Raw genomic sequence first — 19,763 nt, 5'->3', positions numbered from 1 at the left:
ATAGCACCCAACACATTTGACGGATGTGATACGGTATCGATCTACAAAGTGGTACAGGGTATAATATAGTCGGCCCCGCCCAACTTAAGACTTTCCTTACTTCAATTTTAAGTCTATAGATTATAATTTTTTTTTCAGATGGAGTCAGATTCCCAAATACATGGGACAGAACCATTTATATATAGCACCCAACACATTTGACGGATTTGATATAGTATCGAAAATATGGATTTACGAAGTGGTGCAGGGTATAATATAGTCGGCCCAGCCCGACTTTAGACTTTCCTTGCTTGTTAAAATTTCAATTACTTGCTCCATTTTCTTTCATAGAGACCGTAGAATGTCTGCAAATGATAGTTTCCTATACCAAAGCGTGGTATCATTAAAACTGTGTCAGTTGTTATAGAAAATGACGTAAATTCTAATGATTGACGTATTTATAACATAAAATGTTCCATTCAATTGTTAATTGACAGAAGCAATTAAGTGAATCGTAAAAAAACCTTTCGTGACTTGAAGAATACCAAACAAACCCCAATCCTTAAAAAAAAAAAAACAAAACAAAAAAATTATGAATGGTATTTTATAAAAATTATATTTTTCTTTCTTCTTTCTTTACAGTTTAAATTGTGAGCAGTAAAAAAAAAACAAACCCAGAAGTATTTGAACTCAACAAAAGGAACTAATTAAAGGTCATTTGGAGTAACTCTAAGTAACTCCATCCCCATCCTTTCGGCAAAAGAATCATATCCACTTTTTGATTTTTTTATACACAAAACAAAAAAACATTGGCTGTCACTGTATGTGGAGCATAGACAATTTAAAGAAATCCCCAAGTATCCTGCTAAAGTCGAGCTGAGGACTATTTCTTCAAACGTGTCTCTACAACAGCCCCAAAATCACTCCCCCCCAGACAAACGTGTACGAAAAAGCCATCACCATTTCGTCGATTGCGATTAAACGCAGGCCAACGCTGCCGCAAACGCCAGCGAGTGCCCCACAGGTGTTGTCACCCAAACGACAGTGTGCCGCAGCCGTTTCGGTAATACCAGCCAACCAGCCAGCTGCCGCCGCCGCCGCCCAATTAGCACCCCAATTGCAATACGCCACATCACCAGCCGCTGCTGTTGCCCTTAAAGCCGGTCACCATCATCAATTGGCCTATAATACTGCTGCCGCTGCCCAATTAGCTGCCACAGCTGCCCTTAACGCACACACACATTCACATCACACAGCCGCTGCCGCCGCTGCACAACAGCAAGTACACGCTGCAGCAGCTGCGGCCGCTGCCGCTGCCCATCAACGTAATATCGCTGCTGTTGCTGCCCATCACATTAGTCCAGCCACAGCTGCTGCCCTATTGAATCATCACCAGTTTAGTCAGGGAGCCACACACTCGCATTCACAACAACAACAGGCCGCTGCAGCTGCTGCGGCCGCAGCTGCTGCTGCACATCAGCAACATTTGGTATTGCAACACCATCAACAGAATATATATCAGCAACAACAACACCAACAACAGCAGCAACAACACCATCAACAACAGCAACAACAAATCAGACATTACAATCATCACAACCATCACACCAGCAATCATCATCAGCAGCAACATCAACAGCAACAGCAATTAATAGCGGTGACAACACCTACAACAGCCACAAATCATCAACAACAATCGCATACTCCCCAACAACATCAAAGTATTTCCACCACAACTTCATCAGCATCGGCATCACCCAACAGCAACAGCAACAACATCTCGACCACTGTCTATTCGCCGGCAACAAATACTTTAACCGTTAATACTTCGTTACATTCCAACGACTCCAATACATCGTCATCTTCATCCAGTACCACAACTCCAACATCAGCTGTTGCCTCAACGGCCATTGCAGCCACTAGCATCTCATCTGTGGTAGATAGTAACGACAGTATAACAACTACAACAACTGTCAATAGTACTACCAACAACAACAACAACACCGGCTCGAACTCCAACAACAGTAATACAACAACAGGAACAACAATGGAAAATCAAATGGCTTTAGCACCCCTGGGATTATCACAAAGCATGGATTCCGTAAATACTGCAAGCAATGAAGAAGAGGTAAGTCCATTTAGCCATAGCCGAACACATCCACTTAAAATTGTCCATCGGTATGCTATTGAGATCTGAATGTAGGTTAAACGAATTTATGGGGGGTATGACAGTGAGTACAAGTAAATTGATGGGCATGTTCGATTGTGGTTTTGTTTTTATCTTTTTTGTTTATCAGAAAAAAAAATACTGACAATGAAAGGTACATAAGGTTTATGAATTTATACTTTATAATTATGAAATTGTTCATATTATTAAAGAATTAAATTCATATATAAATATCAATATAGAATTTTATTTATAATATCATTATTTTATTCCGTGAAAACTTTGGGGACATTTATGAATTATTAGTACTTGAAACACAAATAGGAATAAATTTCTTGTATATATGAATATTGTTCATAATGAATATTGTCTAAACGTAAAAACATATTGCTTAATAATGCGCATGAAATGGACTTAATTGGTAAAATTTATCTTTAACACAATAACGCCGTACTTCGGGGACATGAATAAACCAAACCAATTATGGGGACAGGTGGTGAACATTAGAGAGAGAGGGAGAGCCAAAATAGGGTTAAATAGTATGAATTTATTCATATTATTATAACAGAAAATTTATATTAATATTTATAGTAAAATTTATAATATTAAGGTAGAATTTATTTTTAAAATTATTCCCTTATTCATTGGAAATTTTGGGGACATTTATGAATTATCATTATTTGCAACAAAAATAGGAATAAATTCCTAATTTATGAATATTGTTCATAAATACAAAGCCATAAATGTAGAAATATGTAGCCTTATGAACCTCATTAATTGGACTTATTTTGTAAATCTTAAGTTTGATACAACAATTGTCTAACTTCGGGGACATGCTTAACTCAAACCAATTATGGGGACAGGTGATGAACATCCTTATATATGAATATTGTTTATAAGCGAAACGCCTTATGGAAATATATGGCTTATAAGTGTCTTACTTTGGGGACATGCATAAAAATCGAGGACATGCATAAAACAAATCGATCTGAATACCAAGTTTTTTTCTTAGAGAAAAAAATTGTACAAATGAAAAATAAAATCGGTTTTATAAATTTTATAAATAGGAATTAATTCCTTTTATATATGAATACTGTTCGTAATTGAAACGCCTTAGAAAAATATATTATTTTTAACACAATAACCTCGTACTTTGGGGACATACAAATAAATTATATGCACAGGGGGATAAACATTCGTTGGAGCAAGTGTGAGAACCAAACTATGGTTAAATGGTTTAAAATTATTCATATTATTATAGCAGAAAATTTTTACATAATAAATCAATAGAGGATTTATTTTTAATATTTTTCTTATTCGTCCGAAAGTTTGAAACAAAATATAAATAAATTCCTTATATATAAATAATGTTTATTAGTGTAGCGCTTTATAAAAATATATTTGCATAGATAGAACTTATTTGGGAACTTTTATCCTTAGTACCATAAATGTCATACTTCGGGGACATGCATATAATACAACCAATTATGGGGACAGGTGGTGTAATTTGGAGAGAGCCAGCATATATTTAAATAATATCTGATCTAAATCTTGAAGTTAGTTATTTAAAATTGTATTATAGGGTGGCTGATATGTAATGTAACAAAGTAAATCTGTATATATTTTCAGTTTTTGTTTTTAATTTTATTTTTAAAAAGCAAACTATGCCGCAAATAACATTAACTTTTAGAAACCATTGATTATTGATTATTTCAAATTGGCTACCTTTGGCACGAATTATGGCCTTAAAATATCATATAAAGCCACACACACTGCAAGAAATATACCTTGCAGTATTTGGACCCATTGCTCGAGAAGTGAGATGATCAATACTTCGGTAGTTTTTAGTGCTAATCTTACTTTCCAAAATGTGAGTTCTTGAGTTCATGGTCTATAACCGAAATATTTGTCTGCCTGCGATAATATTCGGCATTTATTTTGGACGCAATTAATAAGAGCGGAGAGTGACCACTGGATGTTACGACGGCCCATACTATAACCATAGTCGGCGCTTGAGTTCTGGTAGCCAATCCAAGGTGTACATTTTAAGCTGGCTTTCCAAAATGTAAGTTCTTGAGTTCATGGTCTATGACCGAAATATTTGTGTGCCTGCGATAATATTCGGCATTTATTTTGGTCGCCATTAATAAGAGCGGAGAGCGACCACTGGATGTTACGACGGTCCGTACTATAACCACAGTCGGCGCTTGAGTTCTGGTGGCCAATCCAAGGTGTACATTTTAAACTGACTTCTTTGGCAATACGATCTTTTTATTTGTTCACAAATTGCTCAAATTGCTTTGTTGCAAGCGAAGCAACTCCTTGGCTTATTTCTGTCTAGATAACTTTGTTGTGAACCGGCGAACTCTTGTATTATTTGGATATTCAATGACTTCCAAGCTCAGGTTTCAATATATCGTTCTCGCGATATATTCAGTTCACGGCGTGTATTTCGACCAAATCTGGCCTTAACTTTTCGAATCATTTCTGGCATTGTCACCGTGTTTTTTGCATGCGATGAATTACATAACGAATAACTTTATCCTTGAATGCAATAGATCAATATGCTTTTGTAAGCTTTTAAACAATATAAATGAATTGTCACTAGAATAAATCTTCGCAACTGTCAGACGAGCGGCATAGAAATGTTAGCGACCCGAGGTTGGTTGCAATACATGTCATGAGGCAACCACACCGTAAATAATTCGAAATTAAAAAAAATCGGATTCCATCACAATTTAATTAATTCGAATTAATAGTTTGATAGAAATTTCTTCATCCACTCTGTTTTATTGATTTAACCCGAGTTGTGCTGTAATTATTATTATTATTATTTTTTTTTTTTGAGTTTTGAAATGTCAATGGTATGTTTATCAGCATGAGAAGATTTAGTGACGCTCTAATGTGTGTAAACATATAGTCACGCTAATACAGTCCAAGTTAATTTATTTTCCGTTTTGAATTTCAATATCAAATTTCCCTTTAAAATCCATTTTACAATTTCTATTTAACTAATCAATTTTTATATTTGTTTTATTTAGAGGATTTAACCCTATCTTCAATTTTTAAAACTAGCGACTAGTAGTACCTTTCCCTTCGTTTTTGTTTGAAGCCAATTTACGGTTAAAATATTCATATAATTTGATTTCGACAGTATCTTATCTTTGTCTTAATTTTAAATCATTTCTCCACCCACGAAATCCTCTTATTTCACTCTCTACACCCTGTAATTACAATTCCACCGAATGGTGTGGTAATTTTAAAGATTATTTTGGCAGAGAGGCCATAGATTTTTGTGGGACTTTGAAAATTATATTTCTGTCTCCTCAAACAATGTTTGGCATTAATTTGAAGTTCATTCAACCATAAATATCGTTATGCAAATGAATGGTTTCAATTTCAGGATATGTATCTTGTAGGTGTGTATGTATGGATGTTGGTACTCTCTCTCTCACTCTTTCACGCTTTGTGTTTGTATTGCTTTAGGAATCCACAGTGACCAACATTGCCATTACTAGGCCCCCCACCAAAATTTAACAATATCCCCATTCCCAAGCAATAGCATTGTGTATTTTACTAGATAGCAATTTTGAGGAAATATAAACAGTAATGTAAAGAAATTACATTTAAATTAAACTATGTATTTTACATAAATAAAAAGGAAACCACATTATAACAAAGAGATGGGGAGGGGGGTAACATTTTATTAAATATACGAAAATGTTGTTATTCCAAAATATATTAAACATTTGACCATGAATTGAAGAAAAGAGAATAATTGTAGTATAAAAATCAAACAGTGTTTAAAGTGTCTAGGCGATTATATAGGATATAGTTTAACAATGCCATTGGGCTATCATAAATATTTTGTAGCAAAAAAATCAAACTCTAATGAATTTCTTTATTATTATTCCTCATTTTTTGTTAACAGTTGTTTTCGAATTTCACGAATTTTATTTTTATTGGTTAAATGAAACTTAAAATAAGATTGGTAGCATTGGATATCGACGAGTCATTTTCAAATATTCCACTACCCACTAATACAAAATATTCTCATACAATAATATATTTTTGCTATGAAAGCAAAAGTTTTGGCCTTCCTTTTAGGATTTTCTGAAATGCGTGAAATTTTATTTGAAATATATAAATTGGTCCGTATTTGTTTCTTATTATAGTTTATTTCTTATTATCTCAACCGTTGCGTATAAGTGATATTAATTGAAGTGCCACCTTTGCGTATAAGTGATATTAATACTTTAGCCCTTAGAGTGTATTAGTTTTATCTATTTAATATTACATATACGCATAATTTATAATATTTCGTAATAAAAAAATATGCATCAATAAAAAATTTTATAAATAGAAAATATTTTTTTGCATACGTTTTGGGTATCCCAATAAATAAAGTATTTTTTTTATCTATCAAAAAGTTCTTGGCTTCTTTTTGAATATTTTACAAGTTTTCTGTCATTAAATGAAATAAAAGAAATAAAAGAAACTATAGAACTAAATATTCTTTTCTCAAATTCTGAGAAATGTTTATTTTGTCTAAATTTAGGAGCTGTCATTTAGCATAATTAGATCTTAACTCCTTAAAACCTTAGATCTTAATTAAATTTATTATATTATTCCTTTAGTTTACTTAATTTTTTACTGGGATCAAAAAAATTCTTGATTCCGTTTAAACTTTTTTACAAGTTTTCTGAAAATTTAACATTTTTTTCTTCATTCTGTGAAAATTTTAATTTTATTGCTTTACTTTCAAGGACCTAAGTATAAATTAATAAAAAAAATAAAATAAAAAAATTTAGAAATTACAGTACAAAATATCTTTATTTAATAGTCCTTATTGCATAGTTTTAGGGGCCCGCAATATTTGTTTTGTTTTTTGTTAATTAATTAAAAAAATAAAATAAAAAATTTAGAAATTACAGTACAAAATATCCTTAGTTAATAGTCCTTATTGCATAGTTTTAGGGGCTCGCAATATTTGTTTTTTTTTTTTAATTTTTTAGAAAACTTTTTAGTCAACACCATACAATGAATTAGATTTTAATTAAAGTTATTAAAATCAAGCCTTCAGTTTCAAACTTTTTCTAATGGGAACGAAATATTCTTGTTTTTCTTTACTTTTTAACAGGTTTTCAAAAAATATGGCATTATTTTATTCATTCTCTTTAAAAATTTTATTTTTATTGGCTTATTTTCCAAGGCTTGATTAACAATAAATTAGGAAAATAAATTTAAAAAAAAAATCTAAGAAATGCAGTACTAAATATTCTTCTTTCATTGTCTGAGATAAATAATTTTGCATAATTTTAGGCGCTTACAATAAATAAATTTAATTTATTTATTTATTTATTTAATTTTTTTTTTCATTTCATTAAGAACACACAAGGCCTTCTTTCTTTCCAATTCCTAAATGTAAATTAAATTTATTAAATATGGCCTACAGTATTTTGCAATGGAATAAAAAAAATCTTTGTTTCTTTTTAAGCCTTTTTACAAGTTTTCGGAAAAATATCATTATTTTATTTTTCTCTGTGAAAATGTTACTTTTATTGCCTTAATTTCAGTGTGCTAATTAGCAATTAATTAGGAAAATATAATGCACGGAAAATTTAAGAACTAAAGTATTAACTCACCTTATTTTAAATTCTGAGAAATATTTATTTGCATAATTTTAGGGGCACCCAAAAAAATTAAATGTAGTTTATTTTTTCATTTCTCTTCGAAAACTGTTTATTAAGGTTATAAATTAAGTTCCTAAATGTAATTAAATTTATTAATCTCTCCTTCAGTTTCTGTATTTTTTAATGAGATCAAATATATTCTTGGTTTCGTTTGAAACTTTTTTACAAGTTTTCAGAAAATATGTCATTATTTTCTTCATTCACTGTGAAAATTTCACTTTTATTGGCTTGCTTTCCAAGTGCTAATTATAAATTAATTAGGAAAAGAAAATACAAAAAAAAGGTTCTAAAAGCTACCATGCTAAATGTCCTTAGTTCAATTTCTGAGAAATGTTTATTTTGCCCAATAAAAAAAGTCTTCAAAATTGTTTTAATTCGTACCTCAATTCCTCTCTTTTGCTTGCCCCTAAAAGTATGTTAACTATGTTTCATACCTCAATACCTTAGGAAATAGAATACAGACCTCCTATAGTTGTACTGTGCCTGGATTTTATTTAGTTTGTCACCTTTTATTGCTAAGGGATTTCATCGTAATAGTAAAGGGAAATACATTTTCACATATACGACCATTGTGAGTTACGATAGAGAGAGAGCTCTACTATCACAAATACAATGTTTATAGACTTGCAGATGAAGACATCACTGCAAACACAAACATCAGATGCTATATGAAAAATGATACCAACAACTTGGCCTAATTTTTTTTCACACACAAATATCCTGGCGCTACATTTATGTTTCTCACAAAATGTACTTAGCTCCAGCAAGGAAGAGACAACACTGGGTGGCTTGCCTCTTGAATTGAAGTCAACGTATTGAAGGTAACTCACTATTATTGAATATCAAATGATGTTGCAGTGTCCCATCAAAGTCAATCTCATGGGATGGAAGAATTGAAAAGGAAATAAAGATTTCCCAAAACGTGTCTCTAAAGTTTTGTGGCTATGCTAAAGCTTTGTGTCTTGGTTTGAATGATACCTAGAGATATGTCATAGAAAATATAAAGTTCAAAAACAACGACAAGTGCAAAAGTTTTGTGAAACAGGTTGAGATTAAGGTGACAAGAAGTGTAAAAGTTTTTTTGTTTTTTTTTTTTTTAAGATATAATTTGTGGATGAATTATGAATTTCAAGAAATATATATAGCATACATTTAGGAAGCTTCTTAAAATGCCATAAATTAATAAACAAAAAACTAAAGTTTACTTAAACATGTTAATACAGCATGGTTCCTGGAACATGGAAAATGAGAACCAAAAAAAAAACACAGCAGCAGAATATGGGAATGCTATAGGTTTCTAACTTTTTCATCAGTTGTTGTTGTTTTTTTTTCGCAAATTTTATGTGTATTATGAAATATTCATCAAATGTCACTCTATTGATATAAAGCATACTTTGGTATCACAATGGACTGAATAGTCTAAGTAAGCCTGATACATCGGGCTACCATCTAACCTAACCTAAAGCATACTTTATGGATGTGGATTTTTTTTTATCCATAAAGCATAAGACTTATGATACAAAAGTTGAGATAATGGTTATTATTAAAACAGGAAGGAGTTGCCACAGTTTCGTTTAAATATGTGTTTATAACTATATATTATCGCCTAAAAGTATGCAACTATTTTTATGGGGATTTTTTAAGTAAGCAAACTGGTTTACCCGTATTAGATATCTACAGAAAGTTGCCATAGACCAATTAATAAACAGGTGGTGAATAACACGAAATATAGCTCAGAGTTAACAATAAATGAGAGAAGAAGAATGAGGAGCAAATACTAAGATAATCGAAAAAAACAAGTATATACGGCCGTAAGTTCGGCCAGGCCGAAGCTTATGTACCCTCCATCATGGATTGCGTAGAAACTTCTTCTAAACACTGCCATCCAGAATCGAATTACTTAAGTTGCGGTAACGCAACACCATCTTCTAAATTGTATGTAAGTCTATACGTTGTATATATTAAATCAAAAAAGATCGATGCAATACGTATATAATTCAGTTTGACAAAGTAGACATAACATTTTTACAAAATTTTCTACAGAAATAAAATTTTAACAAAATTTTCTATAGAAATAAAATTTTTACAAAATTTTCTATAGAAATAAAATTTTTACAAAATTTTCTATAGAAATAAAAATTTTGACAAAATTTTCTATAAAAAGGACATTTTGACAAATATTTCTACAGAAATAAAATTTTAACAAATTTTTCTATAGAAATAAACTTTTGACAAAATTTTCTATAGAAATAAAATCTTGGTAGATTTTTTTTGGCTCGAGTGGCAACCATGATTACGAACCGAATAAAATTTGAACAACATTTTTTGACAACATTTTCTATAGAAACAAAATTTTGGTAGATTATTTTTGGCTCTAGTGGCAACCATGGTTATGAACCGATATGGACCAACTTTTGTGTGATTGGACCAATTTTGGTATGGTTGTTAGCGACCATATACTAACACCACGTTCCTAATTTGAGCCGGATCAGATGAATTTTGCTCCTCCAAGAGGCTCCGGAGGTCAAATCTGGAGAAAGTTTTATATGGGGGCTATATATAATTATGGACCGATATGGACCAATTCTGCCACGGTTGTTAAAGATCATATACTAACACCATGTTCCAAATTACAACCGGATTGGATGAAATTTGCTTCTCTTGGAGACTTCGCAAGCAAATCTGGGGATCGGTTTATATGGGGGCTATATATAATTATGAACCGATGTGGACCAATTTTTGCATGGTTGTTAGAGACCATATACCAATATCATGTACCAAATTTCAGGCGGATCGGATGAAATTTGCTTCTCTTTGAGGCTCCGCAACCCAAATATGGGGATCGGTTTATATGGGCGCTATATATAATTATGGACCGATGTGGACCAATTTTTGCACGGTTGTTAGAGACCATATACCAATACCATGTACCAAATTTCAGCCGGATCGGATGCAATTTGCTTCTCTTTGAGGCTTCGCAAGCCAAATCTGGAGATCGGCTTATATGGGGTCTATATATAATTATGGACCGATGTAGACCAATTTTTGCACGATTGTTAGAGACCATATACCAACACCATGTACCAAATTTCAGCCGGATCGGATGAAATATGCTTCTCTTAGAGGCTCCACAAGCCAAATCTGGGGATCGGTTTATATGAGGGCTATATATAATTAAGGACCGATATGGACCAATTTTTGCATGGTTGTTACAGACCATATACTAACATCATGTACCAAATTTCAGCCGGATCGGATGAAATTTTCTTCTCTTTGAGGCTCGGCAAGCCAAATCTGGGGATCGGTTTATATGGGGGCTATATATAATTATGGACCGATGTGAACCAATTTTTGCACGGTTGTTGGAGACCATATACCAACACCATATACCAAATTTCAGCCGGATCGGATGAAATATGCTTCTGTTAAAGGCTCCACAAGCCAAATCTGAGGGTCCCTTTATATGGGGGCTATACGTAAAAGTGGACCGATATGGCCCATTTTCAATACCATCCGACCTACATCGATAACAACTACTTGTGCCAAGTTTCAAGTCGATAGCTTGTTTCGTTCGGAAGTTAGCGTGATTTCAACAGACGGACGGACGGACATGCTCAGATCGACTCAGAATTTCACCACGACCCCGAATATATATACTTTATGGGGTCTTAGAGCAATATTTCGATGTGTTACAAACGGAATGACAAAGTTAATATACCCCCATCCTATGATGGAGGGTATAATAAATTTTCACAAACATAGCATACTTTAAGGAGCCATTCTGAAATAATGTTCTAAATTTACATGAGTATAACCTCTTTTTCAGATATAACTATATAATATTTTCATTTGACCCCAGGATTACCTATTTTTAAATGGCAAAAATTATTCTCTAAATTTTTAAATATACATCATAAACTTCCAACTCTCTCTTACTCTATGAATAAAATGTAACAAACTTTATGACATATCAAAACTACAATTCTCCATTCCTCTAGGACAAAAGTACTTCATCATTGTAGAGGTTATGAAAATACGCATATGTTAAACTCAAAGAATACTTAAAGCATTTATGTCAGTTATTGTAACAAACGCCATATATAAATATCTTTTGTTCGTAACATACTTACGTCGCGATTGGTGGCATATAACTTTTGGTATATTATGACGTGCGTATGATAAACTGACATCTCATTCTACATATCATAGTTAAGAAAGTATTTGATGTAGAAGAATGAACTTTAAATGAAGAGCACAGACACATTTACACAATAACATGATTTCATTTCTAGGACTTTTTGAAGAAAATACCCTTATAAATGTTCTCTGAAAAAAAAAAAAACAAAAAGAATATTCTCTTCGTGGCTATGTCGTTTTAAGCATAGCTACGCACAATACAATCATAAACTTTTCACTGGGGGTTTTCCCTTGGATTTGTATGACAGCTAAATACAAGAGAAGTGAATTTTCAGTGGAATATTAAAGAACTAAGTTTGCCAAAGGATGGTTTTTTGGTGACATTGATGCTTTATAAACTAAGAATTTAAAAGATATCAATGTCAGTATCGGGGGGGAAATATATATCCAAGCCCCCTAATGTAGGCAATAGTGTTTAGACTTTAAACAAGTATATACGGCCGTAAGATCGGCCAGGCCGAATTTTATGTACCCTCCACCATGGATTGCGTAGAAACATCTACTACAGACTACCGATGGCAAGGTATCTTAAAGTTTCTTAACACCGTCTTCTAAATTGTAAGTTAGTCCATACGGGGTATATATTAACCAAAAATAAAAAAGGTCGATTAAATACGTATATAATTCAGTTTGACAAAATTTTCTATCGAAATAAAATGTTGACAAAATTTTCTATAGAAATAAAATTTTGACAAAATTTTCTTTAGAAATAAAATTTTGAAAAAATTTTTTACAGAAATAAAATTTTCTATAAAAATAAAATTTTGACAAAATTCTCTACAGAAATAAAACTTTTCGATAGAACTAAAATTGTGGCAAAATTTTCAATAGAAATAAAATTTTAAAAAAGTTTCTATAGAAATAAAATTTTGACAAAATTTTCTATAGAAATAAAAATTTAACAAAATTTTCTATAGAAATAAAATTTTGCAAAATTTTCTGTAGAAATAAAGTTTTGACAAAACGTTCTACAGAAATAAAATTTTGATAAAATATTCTATAGAAATAAAGTTTTGACAAAATTTTCTATGGAAATAAAATTTTGACAAAATTTTCTATAGAAATAAAATCTTGACAAAATTTTGTATCGTAATAAAATTTTGACAAATTTTCTATAGAAATAAAATTTTGACAAAATTTTCTATAGAAATAAAATGTTGACAACATTTTCTATAGAAATAAAATTTTGACAAAATTTTCTATACAAATAAAATTTTAACAAAATTTTCTATAGAAATAAAATCTTGACAAAATTTTGTATCGTAATAAAATTTTGTCAACATTTTCTATAGAAATAAAATTTTGAAAAAGTTTCCATAGAAATAAAATGTTGACAAAGTTTTCTTTAGATATAAAATTTTGAAAAAGTTCCAATAGAAATAAAATTGTGACAAAATTTTCTATAGAAATAAAAAGTTGACAAAATTTTTTACAGAAATAAAATTTTGACAAAACGTTCTATACATATAAAATTTTGACAACATTTTCTATACAAATAAAATTTTGACAAAATTTTCTATAGAAATAAAATTTTGACAAAATTTTCTATACAAATAAAATTTTAACAAAATTTTCTATAGAAATAAAATCTTAACAAAATGTTGTATCGTAATAAAATTTTGTTTGTTCTTTATAGAAATAAAATGTTGGTAGTTTATTTGTGGACATATGGTCCAATTTTTGTGTGATTGCGGATCACCTATATATAACTATAGCCCGATATGGACCAGTTTTTTCATGGTTGTTAGAGACCATATACTTACACCACTTACCAAATTTCAACCGGATCGGATAAATTTTGCTCCTCCAAGGGGGCTCCAGAGGTCAAGGTACCAAGTTTCAACCGGATCGGATGAAATTTGCTTCTCTAAGAAGCTCCGCAAGCCAAATCTGGGGGTCGGTTTATATGGGGGCTATACGTAAATGCTGTCCTATATGGCCCATTTGCAATACCATCCGACCTGCATCAACAACAACTACCAAGTTTCGTGTCGATAGCTTGTTTCGTTCGGAAGTTAGCGTTGATTTTAACAGAAGGACGGACGGACGGACATGCTTAGATCGACTCAGAATTTCACTACGACCCAGAATATATATACTTTATGGGGTCTTAGAGCAATATTTCCCCCATCCTATGGTGGAGGGTATAAAAATATGAAAAAGCATGTTATAAAAAATTGAATGAAAAGAACTTCCTGTGTAGTTAAAATAAAGAACATCATTAGGAGTACATCTTCTGGAAGTACTTTTAAAGTTGTGCCTTTGGAAGAACTTCCAGTTTTTTTTTGCTGGACTCCTTTAATATTTTTGTAGATTTTATATTTCGAATATAACTGATCATATTCGAAATATAAAATCTACAAAAAATATTAAAGGAGTCCAGCAAAAAAAAAAACTGGAAGTTCTTCTTTACACATAACATATTTATCATTTACGTGAAAAAAAAGAATCAATGAATACAAATTACAAAAATTACAAACAAATTGTCACTTTTTTGTTGCGCCTCCAAATGTTTAATGTTTGTGCCACATTTTCACCACACTGTGCCACTTTTTAATTACATTAATTTATCCTATAAGATTTGTTTTTAAATTTTGATCCCAACTAAGATTAGCGATGTGATGGGAGTCTTAACAAATATAATTTCAATTACATGTTTCGCCTGAAAGTATGCAATAACAATTTTCTATAGCTATATAGAAATATCATCTTAATTTATCCAAATGAAATTGAATTGAATTATAAAAAAAAATTAGTTAAAATTTATTTGATTGAGTTAGTTTTGTAATTAATTTGTGCCACTTTTTTGTTGCGCCTCCAAATGTTATATTTTTTTTAATGATTGTGCCACCTTTTCACCACACTGTGCCACTTTTTGATTACATTAATTTATCCGAAAGTTTTTTTTTTTAATTTTGATTCCAATTACAGTTAAGATTGTCGACTGTTTGTCGAATAGTGTATTAATAAACAATTTGCTCTTTTTCCATTTCACAATGTGGGTAAGAGCTTCGCCTAAAAGTATGCCAAGGAAATTGTCTATAGTAGTTAATCTCCTTTATAGGAATGATTTTTAATGAAAAGAAAATTTCATTGAAAGTGAGCCAACGAAAATTTTTCATTGATACAACGAAACATTTTCATTAAGACAATGAAAATGTTCGTTAATAGTACGAAACGTTTCGTTGACTAACAAAAAATTCGTTATAATAACGAAAAATTTCGTTATATCAATGAATTTGTTTCATTGGCTCAATTTTAATGACACATTTCATTAATATAACGAAACTTTTTCTACCAGTGTAATTAATAAAAAAAGTTATTTTTACAATTTTAAATAAAACGCTGATATAAATGTGTTTAATTGATACATTTTGTTTCATGAAAAAGTGTTTTACTATTTGTGCCACCTTTTGTTGCGAGTTCCAAATATTTGTGTCGATTTTTAAAAATTTTGGATTTTATATATTTTATATCTTCAATCACAAAAATGATAGTATCATTCTCTAAAGTCAATTAAAAAATTATTTGTTCTAATTAAAAAATTAATTGACACAATGATTATTTGTTCTTGACTTTTGTTTCAATTAAAAAAAATTGTTGGACCAATTAAATTTTTAATTGAATATTTTTCAAAATTCAATAAAAATGTAATTGGAAAAATTTTGGTGATATATTCGACCCATATTCCTAATCATGGAAAATTTTAGAATTGATCTTCAAATTAGAAAGATTTTTCTATAATATGATTTTTAGCAATCCCTGCTTCCTGCAGGATATTACATGATCTCACCTATTGCAATACCTTTTGAAACCTTTTATCAATATAATAGCTAGCAATCCACCAAAAACTATTTGAAATGGCAATCATTTGAATTTCAATCGCAGTCAATACAACACTTCACTTACTGTAACATTTGCTATGTAAATACATACACATATTTTTTTGTGACTACAATCCATTGGTATCCTTTATGGTTTATGCATACGGTAATGTCGTTTAGTTTTTCGCATTTTTTGAATTTCTACCATACATCATTGTAATGGGAAATATTGCGATCGTTTGAAACCCTTCCACCCCCTTCCTAATGGATTTGTGTACTTTCAAAGTTGGTATTTGAATCGTATACATATCAATAGGATTAAATATAAATTTATTCACTATAAATGTTGAGCTATTTTCATAAATGAAAATGACTTGCTATCCGGCTTTTGTAGAGATTTTGCAATCACATCTAAAATTTAAATTTATCTGTAATGCCAACATAAATGTTGTATATGAGAATATGGAATGGAATTTGGATGGAGACAAACGAAATAAATGCACGGCATAACAATAAGTTAAATAAGTAAAAAAATTTTAAATTTTGTCTCTGGACATATCCTTAATGATGCTATGAAAATTATATAGAAAACAATAACATAATTTTTTTTATGTTTTTTGATAATTTAAGGTTTAGGGCCCGTTTTCATTATGAAAATATAAACCCCAATATTTCAAGTGCAATAAACCCCAACTTCCTTTTTGGTTTCGGTTTATATTTCGTGGGGTGTATTTTCCATTATGGGATTTGACAATGGTGTTCTCAATATCATTGTATAACATCAGTTTTGACTTTTGCATGGGGTTCAAAGTGGGCTAACGCGATTTCAAACAGATTCGTCGTCCGTAACACTTATTCATTTCTGTTCATTTTTACAGTCACAGTATATGAAAATGGACTGAATAGTCCAAAGGAGCCTGAAAGTAAATCGGGCTGCCACTTTAACCTTTAGAGTCTTTTAAATCAAAAGTAAAAATTAGTTTTAATTTTATTGTGGGGTCGATTTTCATGATTCAGTTACGCTTGTGGTTCTCATTCATATGGGATTTGGGGCTCATTTTCCAGGGGCTTCACATAAAATTCACATACAAATTATTTAACAAAACAATTTTCAATTAAATGTTTGATTCAATTTTAAATGTCTTGCAATATCTTAGACACTAAGAAAAGCTGACATCTCTCAATGTGCACATTAAAATTAACTTCTCGTTGGTTGACACAGCCCAAATTGGGACAAAAAATGAGCGACCGTAAGGTTTCATCCTACATATAATCAGATATTCAGCCGTCCTATTTCCGTGATATATTTGTTTAACTCCAATGTCTCCTCACTGGACTTTGCCCATTGGCCGGGCATTCTGAAAATGTGCAATCAAAAATTGGCTCAATATTTGTGTAGATTTCTCAATTTATTCCCGCCTATATTCGATTCATATTGTTCTTGCAGGTGTTCCTATCGTAAGATGTCCCTGTCCTAGAGGACCCTGTCTCCTTAAAAAGTTTCGGCCATACATAGCCATATTCCTCTTTTAAATCAAAAGTAAACATTAGTTTTAATTTTATTGTGGGGTCGATTTTCATGATTTGGATTTGGAGCTCATTTTTCTGGGCCAATTTTCATAACGCCATCCTAAATCATGTGGATTCACATAAAAATTATGTCTTCTTAAAAAGTTTCGGCCTACATAGCCATATTCCTTTATTATGGATATATGTCCAAAGGAAAAGTATTTATACTTACGTGATCCACGTTGGGCGCCAAATTTTCTTCTTGTAATCAATTGCTTACCTGTCCAGCAACCCAATTGTAGGGAAAATATGCCTTCAGTAATACCTCCAACGTCTTCTCACGGGTCAGTGAAAGCAAGGCCAAAAATATTGGTTTATTATTTGCATAGAATTCTAGCTAATGTCTTCTCATATTATTCCTGCAACCGTTGCTGTTGTAGGGAGTATTCGTGGACTCTATCACGTTAAAGAGTTTCCGTCAAAATACCAATATTCCCCAATTATGGGTTCATGTCCGAAGGAAGAAAGTTAAAATACTTAAAAACAGTTTTGAAATTTTTCAAGTACGTATTTCACGTTGGGCGCCAAATTTCCATTTTTATTCTGTTTTATGTACGTATCAAACAAAACAATTTTCAATTAAATGTTTGATTCAATTTTAAATGTCTTGTAATATCTTAGACACTAAGAAAAGCGGACATCTCTCAATGAGCACATTAAAATTAACCTCTAGTAGGTTGACACAGCCCAAATAGGGACAAAATTTAGCGACCGTGAGGTTTCACCCTACATATGTATATCCAGATATTCACATTCCTTTATTATGGATATATGTCCAAAGGAAAAGTATTTATACTTACGTGATCCACGTTGGGCGCCAAATTTTCTTCTTGTAATCAATTGCCTACCTGCTCAGCAACCCAATTGGAGGGGAAATATGTCTTCAGTAATACCTTCAACGTCTTCTCATGGGTCATTGAAAGCAAGGCCAAAAATATTGGTTTAGTATTTGCGCGAAATTCTAGCTAATGTCTTCTCATATTATTCCTGCAACCGTTCCTGTTGTAGGGAGTATTCGTGGACTCTATCACCTTAAAGAGTTTCCGTCAAAATACCAATATTCACCTATTATGGGTTCATGTCCGAAGGAAGACAGTTAAAATGCTTAAAAACAGTTTTGAAAATTGTCAAGTACGTATTTCACGTTGGGCGCCAAATTTCCATTTTTATTATACCCTCCACCATAGGATGGGGGGTATGTTAACTTTGTCATTCCGTTTGTAACACATCGAAATATTGCTCTAAGACCCTATAAAGTATATATATTCTGGGTCGTGGTGAAATTCCGAATCGATCTCAGCATGTCCGTCCGTCTGTTGAAATCACACTAACCTTCGAACGAAACAAGCTATGGACTTGAAGCTTAGCACAAGTAGTTGTTATTGATGTAGGTCGGATGGTATTGCAATCCCCCGATTTAGCTTGCGGAGCCTCTAAGAGAAGCAAATTTCATCCGATCCGGCTGAAATTTGGTACATGGTGTTAGTATATGCAAAAATTGGTCCACATCGGTCCACAATTATATATAGCTCCCATATAAACCGATCACCAGATTTGACCTCCGGAGTCTCTTGGAAGATTAAAATTCATCTGATTCAGTTGAAATTTGGTACGTGGTGTTAATATATGGCCTTAAACACCCATGCAAAAATTGGTCGAAATCGGTCCATAATTATATATAGGCCCCATATAAACCGATCCCCAGATTTGACCTCCGGATCCCCAAGGAAAAGCAAAATTCATCCGATTCGGTTGAAATTCGGTACGTGATGTTAGTATATGGTATCCAACAACCATGCAGGAATTGGTTCATATCAGTCCATAATTATATATAGCTCCCATATAAACCGATCCCCAAATTTGACCTCCGGTGCCTTTTGGAGAAGCAAAATTCATCCTATCTAGTTGAAATTTGGTACGTGGTGGTAGTATATGATATCTAACAAGCATGCCAAAAGTGGTCCATATCAGTCCATAATCATATATAGCCCCCATATAATCCGATCCCGAAATTTAGTTTTGGATCCTCTTGGAGGAGCAAATTTCATCCGAGTCAGTTGAAATTTGGTACATTGTGTGTAGTATATGGCCGTTAACAACCATGCCTAACAAGGTCCATATTGGTCTATAGACCCATATATACAGCCCTCAGATAAATCGATCCCCAATCACAAAAAAAAATTGTCCATATAAAGTTCATAATGGTATATAGCCCCCATATAAGCGACCCCCATATTTCAATTCTGGCTCTCTACGTATCGTGCAAAAAGACCATAACGATTCGTAATTATTTGTAGACTTACCTATACATAACTTTTTTGTCTGATATATACC

General features: G+C 31.9%; 1 protein-coding gene across 1 annotated transcript in view; it reads left to right on the top strand.

The window, feature by feature from the left end:
• The first annotated feature begins 340 nt into the window (after positions 1-340).
• Positions 341-19,763, top strand: part of cpo (RNA-binding protein) — a 368,767-nt gene continuing 349,344 nt past the window's right edge. Inside the window, 2 exon segments of the mRNA XM_075295151.1 lie at positions 341-356; positions 861-2,107. Of these exon segments, the coding sequence (XP_075151266.1) occupies positions 341-356; positions 861-2,107 (1,263 nt within the window).

This window comes from Haematobia irritans, chromosome 1 (assembly GCF_050003625.1).
Source record: "Haematobia irritans isolate KBUSLIRL chromosome 1, ASM5000362v1, whole genome shotgun sequence".
Taxonomy (NCBI): Eukaryota; Metazoa; Arthropoda; class Insecta; order Diptera; family Muscidae; genus Haematobia; species Haematobia irritans.
This window is presented reverse-complemented; position numbering and strand designations above follow the sequence as displayed.